The 11,289-nt window shown below is 49.3% G+C and overlaps 1 protein-coding gene across 1 annotated transcript in view; it reads right to left on the bottom strand.

Annotated features, from left to right (window-relative positions):
• Positions 1 to 114: 114 nt before the first annotated feature.
• The window catches only part of COL9A3 (collagen, type IX, alpha 3), a 32,989-nt gene continuing 21,814 nt past the window's right edge, over positions 115 to 11,289 (bottom strand). Inside the window, exons 22-31 of the mRNA XM_010157361.1 lie at positions 9,875 to 9,928; positions 9,096 to 9,167; positions 5,729 to 5,764; positions 4,872 to 4,916; positions 4,296 to 4,328; positions 3,741 to 3,887; positions 2,839 to 2,893; positions 1,899 to 2,081; positions 1,565 to 1,642; positions 115 to 486 (exon numbers count right to left, since the gene is read on the bottom strand). Of these exons, the coding sequence (XP_010155663.1) occupies positions 311 to 486; positions 1,565 to 1,642; positions 1,899 to 2,081; positions 2,839 to 2,893; positions 3,741 to 3,887; positions 4,296 to 4,328; positions 4,872 to 4,916; positions 5,729 to 5,764; positions 9,096 to 9,167; positions 9,875 to 9,928 (879 nt within the window). The 3' untranslated portion in view covers positions 115 to 310. The remainder of the gene's footprint in view (positions 487 to 1,564; positions 1,643 to 1,898; positions 2,082 to 2,838; positions 2,894 to 3,740; positions 3,888 to 4,295; positions 4,329 to 4,871; positions 4,917 to 5,728; positions 5,765 to 9,095; positions 9,168 to 9,874; positions 9,929 to 11,289) is intronic.

The raw sequence follows: 11,289 nt of genomic DNA, 5'->3' as shown, positions 1-11,289 counted from the left end.
GGGGTGGGGAGAGGGTGAAAAGTAGCACTTCCTCTCGCAGGTCTCTTGAGCGAAAGAAGAAAGGGAAGGCGAGGTTGTTTAGCGGTTAAAATTCTGGAAACTAGTTGAGGGGAGGGAAAAAACCACTCATAAAGCATCTTTGGATTCCGAGTTTTCACCGGATGCTTGCTTTTTCATAGAACTGTGTCAGAGTCTCCACTTAATGCAACAGAAGGAACATCTGTCGGTGATCGCTAGGAGGAATCTCTTTTCTTACAATGCACGCTTTGTTTAAATATTCAGTCACTTCTTTGCTTCTTGGGCTGTGGCTTTATGATTTTTTGGAAGTCGATGCTCCGACAGCTCCCATGCAGGCTGACGTGTCACATATTCCTGGAGTTCCCTGAGCCCCAATAGCCCCAGGAATACCAGGATCCCCTGGAAGACCGGGTTCACCCTGAGCACCATCGCGTCCATTTTTCGTAATTCCAGGTACACCAGGTGGTCCTACGGAAGAAGGGGAAAAAGATTACATCCATGATCTCCTTCCCCCCCGGTTTTTTTTACTACGTGTGTGTGTATATATGTGTTACTTTGAGTTCTCAAACCCCTTTGTGTGTCTACGTCACACTTGTTACGGCTGCTGAGTACGAGGTTTGGAATAAACCCTCCTCACGTGCTTTGGGAAAGAAAATGTTCATGGATTAATGCAACCACTTTATGGGAGAATTTAAGACAACTTGGGTATAAATACTCCGTTTTATGAATGCAGAGCCTGCTTTTGCTGCCCGTAATCATGGCAATGAGAAAAGTTGCTTCGGTGGGTGAGCAAAATAAAGAATATTCTTCCAAGTTTCTAATAGATATTCATTAATTTGCATAAATGAATCTTTGAATCCTCTGATGAAGGATTCATGACTTCAGGAACGGAGATTGTAGCCCACTAACACCACTCTCAGCATCATTACACTGGAGAGTTATGTTGGTTTCTGCTACGAAGAAACATCGTCCCGGATGTCTGATCCATAAATACGAGCTGAATGCTGGAGCCGCAGTCCAGGCTGTCGCTTTCCCGGCCGGCTTTCTTCGGGCAGAGCACCGAAAGGACGCGTGTCCATCGGGACAGGGCAGGGAACGGGCAGCGGGCACCGTCCCTTTGCCATAACCTGGAGCCAGAGCCTTGCGGGTGTTACGGTGTGAAGTGCCACCGGACAGAACAACCCCTGACACCGGCAACCATGGGGGAGGAGTTAGGAAGGGTTCTGACCTCCCGCTCTGTCAAAGCTCCCAACCTTTCACAGCCATTTGTGGAATAAACCAAGAACAACCGAAGCATCAGGCTGTCCCAGCAGCCTGTTCCCCAAATCATTCTCCAAACCATTTTTAGGACGGGGTGGGAGTGGTGTGAAGAGGGGATGCGCTAACAGAGTTCTGCTGTTCAAACTGCACCTGCTGTTCCCACAGGAAAACCCCCTGCCCTAAGGATTACAGGGACACCGACTGTAACACCGTCAACAGCACCCAGAGCTGCCCCTGCTGAGCCTTTACTTCAGCCGGGCCTTACTCAGCATTGGCACAGCCTTACCTTGGAGTCCCTGATCGCCGTCAGGCCCATCGATACCTTGGCCAACAGGTCCTTTATCTCCCTTTTCGCCGGTGTCACCTTGACAAAACCATAAACAGGCAGTTTCAATGACGAGTTGTGCACTGCAGCTGGATCCAAGGGCAGGAAGGGGAAGGACTAAGAGGGACTCAGAATCCTCAGGACACGGGTAGGGTCTCTGCACCCCTAAAGGTACAGAGCTGCCCTCCAGAACCCCATCGGCTGCCCAAGGCCTGACCTGTCCCCCTCCACTGCTGACATCAGCACAGGTTTGCGCTTCAGTGGGCGTAAGAGGAGCAGGTTGGTTCAGCCTTACCTCTGGGACCAGGATCACCAAGTTCTCCTGTTGGCCCTCTGTATCCTGGGGGACCACGAGGACCAGGATGCCCAACACTTCCCGTTGCTCCAGGAGGACCTGGGGGACCAGCTGGGCCAGGACGACCCGTCATTCCAGGAGACAAGGGCTTCCTCAGATTAGCAGCCAGCTGTGCAATTTGATCTGCAAAAGAACAATTCAAAACCCCGTGTCCAGCATCTTCCCCCTTCACTTGGCTCTCTGCCACCAGGTGCTGGACTGGGTGGGCAGCAGCAAACCCAGGGGCCGAGGTAAAGCAGAGTGGCACGCTTGGGCCACCCTACACGCTTCCTGCTCCTAGGAAACGAGACACTGAATCTCCTCGCAGCTCATCTGCGTCTTTTTGTTTTCCAAATCTCCACAGAGGGAGATTCTGGTCAGAAATCAGCAGGTGCTTTAAGGCATTGGTACTTCCCACGGCCTAAACCACTTGGAAAGATGTCAAGTATAGAAAATGAGACTTAAATAATTAAAGCAAGTCTTGTGAAACAGTATTTCAGAGTTTAACTCCATCCCAGGGAGCAAACACAACCTGGAAACGCAGAAGAGTAACTTCAGAGACAGAACATTCCTCGGGAGCTGGCCCCTGCTCCAGGGAGGTGGGAGCTGAAGGTCGGAATGACACAGCTTAGGGCAGACGTGCTACCCGGCGTGCGTGGGTGATGCTTGAGCCAAAGCTGCTTCTGGCACACTTCGGATGTCGCCATGACAAATCCCTTAAAATTCTGATTTTAGAAAAATGAAAGGTGACCTCCGGAATAATTCCCTTACATTACAGGTCAACGTAGCTTTTCTTACTGAGGCAGAAAAATAACATCTCAGGAGCCATCCAGTGTTCAGGATCTACTCATTTTCAGCTAAAAATGGTAATTAAAGTAGCTTTTCCCCCAGCAATACTCACCATTTATCATTTCCCCACAGAGTTCTCTTATATGCTGCTCGCTGGCCTCTTTGCCCTGAAATCAGCAGAAGAATCCATCCTTACACAAACCACGTTATCCATAATCCTCCCTGGCAGAAAATTCAGGATGTGAAACTCATTTCCAGCAGCTCAGGAAGAAGGACAGGATCCTGCATGTGTGTGTGTGTGGAGTTTCTCCTTTCCAAAAGACGATGGATTCCGTTTAGCATCTCCGTCATATTAATGCAGAGATTAAGATTAATTTTAATGCTCCGTCATATTAATGCAGAGATTAAAATTAATTTTAGGCCAGATATTTAATGTGGTTCTTATTGGCTTTTCATAGAGTCACAGGAGGGTTTGGGTTGGAAGGGACCTTAAAGCCCACCCAGTCCCACCCCCTGCCACGGGCAGGGACACCTTCCACTAGACCAGGTTGCTCCAAGCCTCATCCAGCCTGGCCTTGGACACTTCCAGGGATGGGGCATCCACAGCTTCTCTGGGCAACCTGTCCCAGTGGTCCCCACCATCTCTTCCCGAATGACACAACATGAGCTGTGGACAGGGGTCTGATGTTTGAAGCAGTAAATAGTTGTGTTTTTAAATGACCAACTTCCAACCCACTTTGGAGAACAGTGACTTACAGCCAGCTCCAAGGGATGCAGATAATCTGTTCATGTTAAGGGGAAGAAGATTAATTCTCCCAGGCTCACATTCCGGGGGGTCTGAACTGTGAAGCTGTTCATCCTTTTGCAGCGGCCAACTCGTGACCATTACCCTGCAGGCGCAGTTACCTGCTCATGCCTGCTCAGATGCAGGACCTTGTTTTTTGAATATGCATCCAAAATCCATGACCCATTTCCGTGACTCCCTGACTGTGCCTAGAGGTGGATCATACTTACAGGAGGCCCCGGTTTTCCTGTGATGCCAGGAACACCTTGCTCCCCCTGATGGCCCATGGGGCCTGGATGTCCTGGGATTCCTGGTACTCCAGCTGTCCCATTAGGTCCTTGGACACCTTTTGGACCAAGTTCTCCTCTTTTTCCTGGCTGTAATGAAGAGGAAAGAAAATACAACAGCACTTGAAATGGAAGACGCGGTCCATTGTTTTCTCCTGGGGATTAGTTAAAGCCTTTCTTTGGGTCTCCCTAACTGACCTGGCTGGTCATGAACGTTTCTTACATCATACGGGTGGTTTTACATACGTAGGTCATGTCAATGCTGCAGCAACATTTGACACTATACATCACATATATAATAATATATAACCATTTGAATGCTTTGAATGCCACAGAGAACTGTCACTGTCCTTTACTTTATAGCATGGCTATGAAGAAAACATGCTTCTAGGAAATGACACCAGGATGTGGTTTACGGAGATGCATCGTGGAGAGATGCAATCGGCACGTTTACTCCCAAACCTTTCGGGGCACGAATCCTCAATGTCTGACACGTACCTCTCCTTTTTGGCCGGGGGGACCAAAGGGACCCTGTTAGAAAGAAAAGGGAAAGAATAAAGATTGGTCTCCTCAGAAAACGCGCATCTAAAGTCAAATCTCTCGCTGGCCAAGCTTCAGGAGGCTGTGATGTCTTGTACATGGCTTCTGATTGGAAGGAATTAGAAGCAAGGAATGGTAACAGGCTGCTGGAGACCAGACTCAGCGCTGGCATAAGAGCGAGAGGACTGATGCCCTGGGTACCCGTGCTGAACCTGGCTACAGCCTGGGACGGCCCAAACCGCCCAGGGACACAGCAAAGTGCCCCCGGGAGCAAAATGGCAAATGCGTGCTGGTGTCCCACAGCTCTGCAAGGCCACACGGGCTGGCTGGTGCTTCTTGGAGACAAGGAGAGAGCTGAAGCACACCGTGAATGTGCTGGTGGAAAGGTTTGGGGTGCCTTCTCCTTCACTGCAGCCAGCAGGCTGGAGCTCTGGGACGGTTAATTCTGAATGACCGTATCAGTTCCCAATTCATGGTTCTCTAGACCCATCCAGTATTTGAGGAGTCAATTCTACCAAATTTAAGGACACCTACCAGTTCTCCTTTGTCACCTGGGAGGCCATCGGCTCCAGCAATTCCCTGAAAGTGAGAGAGCAGAATTAACACTGCACTTACTGGTGCACAGAGGCTACTGACACTCGGATAACCTCAGTTTCTAAGGGAGATGGAGGCACTCAGCAGCTTACGCAGCTGCTCCAGCATCGCTGGGGGCAACAGGGACTCCTGCAATCTGCTCCCCGTGCCCAATGCTCTGCAGCAGAGCTGGCTTATTACACAGCAATTGGAGCAGATAATAAACATTGTTATGGTGACTCCATGGCTTTAGAGAGGGAGATATTTCAAGACAAACAGAGATTAGGTTGGTCTTTCCCTTCGCAACAAAACAGGGACCACACAGACACCGATGCTGGTAAACAAAACCAGCAACGCCTGCTGGAAAAGCACTTGTATTCTGCAAAAACAGTTATGTATTAATGAAAGTCATGGAATTGATGAAAACTGGCTCAAAAGCTCATCGCTGAGATTAATCCAACTATGGAAGTTAAGCAGCAAAAAGTTAAATTAGTTCATGTGCCAAGGTTTGAGGCTGGGATAGACGAATCCTCCTCACCAGGCACACCAAGTGCAGTGAAAAGCTGCGCTTCAGACTGAACATGGGAAGAATAGGATGTGAAAATACAAAATACACAGCATTTTCACGTGTCTCCATGAGAACAGACTACACCTCCTTCATTAACGCAGGAAAAACAGGACCAAAGAGGGTTCTTAGTTGGTGCCTGCTCCAGAGTATTTTTATTTGAGGGAGGAAAAGCTGTTTGTGCTGCCAAAGGCTGCACCTAAGATAGGGATTCAATGCCTCTGCGGACCCCAGCATGAAAGTTACCACTTACCTGGTTACCTTTGGGGCCAGGAACACCAGTAGGACCCTGAGAATAAGTAAAAGAAAGGTGGGAAGTGAGCTCAAACCGTTATTTTCCTGTGAATTCCTGGTGCGGTCAAACATCCACTCACTCAGCAAGGGGTTGGGAATCAGTCTCCCAGCTGCCAAGTGGGAGGGTCCAAATCTCATTCATACTTCTGAACACTGAGATTTCAAGCAGCCTCGCTGCTTGGCAGCTCTCTGCAGTCAGTGTTTGTGTCGCAGGGCAGTTTCTCCGGCCTCCTACCGTGACGGCGCAGAGGGCTGCCAGACCGGGCCGGCCCCCAGCCTCAGGCCTGGTGGTCTTGGGCCCACGACCCTGCGTCCAACCGCACCAGCAGGACTTGGCCCAGCGATGCGCCGCTTCCCGCCGGCCTGGCCCAGGTTACCTACGCTGGCCTCTTTTGTACCATCCTCCTCAATTTCCTAAATACTACTAAAATCCATTCTGTGCTTTTAACCCTGGTCTTTAAAACCTGTTTCACAAAACTCATCTTTCACACCCATCCCTGGGTCGGGAACTCTGATTTGCTTCCGCCCCTCGGTTTCTCGTTACTTCACTCATCCCACTCTCGTGACTGAAACAGCGTCTTTACAAACTCTCAAGTTAAAGGATGAGGGCCAGGATGAGGCTGGTGGGCGACTGGTCTCTGCCCTTCACGCCTGAGGATGTGAGGAGGAGGTCGAACTTACTCATGGTATAAAATGGACAAGAACATTTTCCTACTGCGAGGGCAAAAAATCTTTCCAAGGCCTTTTGAGACTGTCAATTTTCCTGGGGATTTAGGGTCAGGTGCTGCTGACTTTCAGATTCACAGAACACCACGGCGACAGGAATCATCACCCTAGGAGTAATTCAGGCAACTTGAAAATTCCTTCCCACTTTATCTACCTGGCATTCCAAGAGAGGACCCGAGACATTTTCGTGACCCTGGGTCATACAGCAGAGTTCAGAAGAATCCCAGATTATTTTTTTTTCTACTGCAATCCAACCATTTTACCCTTCAAACAGGATTTTTACAGCACATCCATCAATCTGGCATCTGCAACTGATCTTTTTTTAATGACTCGGTCTGGAGATGGCTCAGCAGCACAGAATCTTCGAGGAGGACACACGTGTAACAAGGGCATGTCATTCTGCTCAAGCACTGAATAAATTAAAAAAGGGGGCGAATTTCTATCATGAAAAAAATAATTCTCAGCAAAACAGATAACAGAATGTGGAAATGTAGGAATGGCTACAGCTATTTATAACTCCTATTTAACATCTGCCGATGGCAAAGGTGGTATGTTCTTTTCTGAATGTTATCATCTGGATTTATACCTCCAACTCCACAGAGTCCCAAGGCTCCAGGAAAGTTTATGGCAATACAACACAGCTTACTCACCCAAGACCGTGGCCTGCAAGGAGAATTCCCTTAAGGAAAACCTTAGCCCATAAGATTTTCATTCAAAACTGTAATTTACAGCAGTAGCAACCCCTAGCAGCAGGAACAAGTGACAGGGCTTTAGGACCACCAGCTCCACGTCCACCAGCCATCCTCACCTTTGTGTCACCCCATCAGTCAAGCACAACCCGCATTTTTTGGCCAAGCACCTAGTGATGCCAGTATGGAGCTGAGAGATATTGCCCCAGCTGGCTGACGCATCCAGAACCCTCAGGAATTTGATCATGATAAAGATCCTCAGGAAAAATAGTTTCCTATTGCTACCCCAGTCAGCAATAACAGCCAAATCCTTCCTCTCCCCAGTACAAAACATACTATAAACCAACATAATACAAACCAACAGGATGGGTTATGGATCCTCTCAGTGCTATTTTATATCTTACGGTCAGAAGTACTAAACCTACTTGTCAGGCCAGCGAAGACACTGATAAACTGGTTTATATTCCTGGCCACAGTCAGTCCAAGGACCGAAGGAGCATCAGTACCCGGTAGCTTGGGCTTCCAGGAATATTTTTTTAGGGTTTTTTGTGCAAAACAAAAAAAAACCCAATTGATTTTGTCCCCCCCCAGCAGACACCATCCCCCCCAGCAGCAAAGGCTTTGTTTAAGCTATCAAGACACATTCTGAGGCTTTAGGGTCTTCCCAGCCCAAATCCTGCGCCCGGTAACAGGCGTGGAAACGCGCAGGGCTGGTTGCTGGCAGAGCCCTCGCTGCTGCCCGCACGGGGTCGGACTGTGGCACCGACTCCAGCGGGACTGGGCGGGCAGATGGAAGCTGTCCCGAGTACCCACTGCACGCGAGAAGGTGGAAAGTCTCCAGCGTTATCCAAACCCGCTGCAGCACGTATTCCTGGGGAAAGCTGTTAACGAGCTGGGGTGTTGCGAAACAATCAACAATTGCATCTCAGAGTAACCACACTTAACTTCAGAGCCAGAAATAAAACCTTGATTTTTTTTTTTTTTTTGCCTTAAGCATAATATTTTCCCTCCCTCAGCTCGGAGCAGCCTCTGGATACCAGGCTGCTCTGCGCAGGGGCCTCTTCCCCTCTCTGAACATATATTTTTTCACGGCAGCGAAGCCCTGAATGCAGTCAGGACCCTGCAGCTCCACAATAACCCCCCTGTTCCACACTTCCAGGCTCACAGTCCCTCCAAGAGGCTTTTTCAGACCTGCCTGGAGCCGGCACAGAAGGGCCATTGTGAATCCCCCGTGGTGCCGCTGTGATTGCTTACACAGGAACTTCACCTTAAAGCTGGAGTCCAGGGAGCCAGCGAACACACGGCTACTGTTCTGCAAGCCCTGTCGTTCACTTCACCCTGCTGGCTTCTTTTAAATGAGAATGAATTCATTTAAGTAAGGAGTTGCATTTATTCTGAGGTCGGGGGCCCAGGTGTGTGGCTGCTCAGAAAGAAAATCACTGAGTAAACTGTCATTTAAAAAAAAAATCCAGAAATCCTCACCAGGCATCTGAGTAACAAAAATGCAGGAATCAGCCCTCCTGTCCTCACAAGGAACAGGGCTTTGGTGAAATCAGCACATGCAGCAGGGGAAAAAAAACCCAAACCAATCATCTATTCTGGCTAGGATTGCATCCCAAAGTCTCTTTTAAACAACCCTTCCTGTCTAAAAATAGTGAGATCCTGAATGGCAACGGAAACAAGGACAGGACCAGAAGAGACGCGATGCACGAATCCTGCTCCCTGCCGCAAAATCTGCCTTGGGCTCGCCGCAGCCGCAGAGGATGGACTGGGATGCCCAGCGCACCCACCTTCTACCAAGCCTGCTTGTGTTTGCTGGGGTGACGTCGGCTACACCGTGTCTGGGGGCCCCGTTACACCCTAATTTCACACCTCCCAAACAGGAATTGCATACGGATGTCTTCTCCTTACCCTGTCACCTAACTCTCCACGAATTCCAGTTGGACCAGGAAGGCCAGGTTCACCACTGGCACCTTTGGGACCCTGTTAGGAAAACAAAAAAGAAAGAGCTACAGCTTGAAGTTCCAGGAAACCCCGTGTACTTGACATCCCCAAGGTTCACCAGTCTCCATAACGTGGTCAGAAACGTTATCTGCCTCAGATCTCCTCTCCTTTTCCCCCCAGGACCCGGGGACTGCTTGCCAACTGCCGGTACCACTCACGTTGCTCAGTGCAGCTCCCACCGACTTCGGCCCCTCCACGTTTCAGCCACTCCAGCCTTTGGCTCATACAAACACCTCTGTGACTCCCGCCCAAGAAGGCAGTGCCCTACACTGGTTTGCAGCCAGTTTCACTGGGAATGGGCAGTGGTTGTGAACACTCCCTTGCAGAGGGGAAGAAAACATATGAGCATCCCCAGTTCTGCAGAACGGAGGAGTTTGCCGAAGTCACACAGGCTGGGAGTGTCCAGATCGAGGAGAAATTAAGGTGGTTTTACGTAAGCCAAACTCAAACCCTTCTTTTGCATTCTAAATTTCTACTTAGAAGTAGAAATTGTTCCAGCAGGCAGCTTATCTCGTGCCTTTTCTACCATGCAGTGTTAATAACCGTGTCAGTCTGGTCCTGGCAAGTGGAAGGACATTTCTTCCTGCCCCTTGTTGCCACCATGCGCTTGTCACGCCAGAGGGTTCCAGAAAAGCCGCCTGCCAAAACACGACACACATCAAAGTTACCCTTATCAGCACACCAACCTGGAAACCTCTGACGCCGGGGGCTCCCATCGGGCCTTGAAGACCAAGCGGCCCCTAAAAAGAGGAAGATAAGCTTTGGTGAGGAGAAAATTCCGAGCCAGGAGTCACTCGTGCCATAAATTGGCTCACTTGTAGCAGAGGGCGAGCGGTGCTGTACTGCAGCACGCTTTGCCGGTGGCATTGCTGATGAACCACTGGAAAGTGGTGCTTGGTGTTTACTGAGCCTTATTGCTGTTGTTGTTCTTAGCAAAAATGCTGATTTGTATATATTAATGCTAATGACATGCCATAGTCATGAGCAGTAAAGATCAGTGACAGCAAAAAGCACTATAATGATAAAGCACAGACAATAGACAGTAAAGGGGATCTGCTATCCCAATATTATGCTTTTAATCAGTCCAGTTCTACAAGAAACCACTGTAAAATGTGTGCTGCGTGCACTTGGCCATGAAAACGGACAATTGTGTCCACTTGCTCGGACATAATTTGTACCTGCAACACATAAATGGCAGCGTCTCGTGCTGTTAGTGCAGGTGCTTTTAAGAGCCCGGCTCACTAGACAGAACAGGAACATCACCCTTTGGAGTCTCCGTTGCTTTCCACTGAGAAAAATCACCTATGTGCAAAAGGTCTTGGGTGAAAAAAGCCCTAAGTATTAGACAGCTAAATCCCATTTTGTGAAGTGTCTTCTTGAAACAGATGCCTTAGGCAAACTGCTGTTGCAAGGTGGGACATTAGCTGTGTCTCCTTACACAGCTGTCTCTGCTGGGTGTAGCCTTACGGGGCACAAACAGACTCCAAACTGCCCCCCCAGGCAGGGGATCATCAGCACCCACTGCCCACGCACCCGAGAAACCAGCTCTCGCTGGGCTGCAGCACAGGCGTGCCCCCTGCTAAACTGGCATCTCTATTTTTTCCTTTTGTACTTTTTCCCCTGATTGTTAGCCCTGCAAATTCTCCCTGGCATCTGAATATCTGCCGTCCCTCGTAATTTTTTCTGGTTGTCAGGTAGAGGAAATCCCTCAGTACTGGGTCTAAACCAGTTGCCCTTATCCCTGCCTGGCTCTCAAGACGAGCACAACCATAACCCTGTGCAGAAACCAGGGTCTGCCCAGAAGGAAATAAATAAAGCTAGAGAGCTGCTCAGGTTTTTTTCGTGGTTACTGTTTCCACACTTGTCATTCAGTGAGGAGCTTTGAGAGTTACAAATACAGAGCTCCACAAGTTACGTTAAATCGCACCAAAACCGACTCTGCTGCGCTGGTGCCTTTAATCGTGGTGGGACCTGATCGAACCCCGCAGCCTCCGATGGGCAGAAACCCTCACTGTGCTGCCACCAGTGAAGTGGCATTGTTGAGCCAACCAGTCTTAACACCAGAGGCGTCCCGCAACACTCTGAGAATAGCCCAGACTAA

This window comes from Eurypyga helias, unplaced genomic scaffold (assembly GCF_000690775.1).
Source record: "Eurypyga helias isolate BGI_N326 unplaced genomic scaffold, ASM69077v1 scaffold998, whole genome shotgun sequence".
NCBI classification, from domain to species: Eukaryota; Metazoa; Chordata; class Aves; order Eurypygiformes; family Eurypygidae; genus Eurypyga; species Eurypyga helias.
Note: the sequence above shows the minus strand (reverse complement) of the source record. Positions and strands in the feature narration are given on the sequence as shown.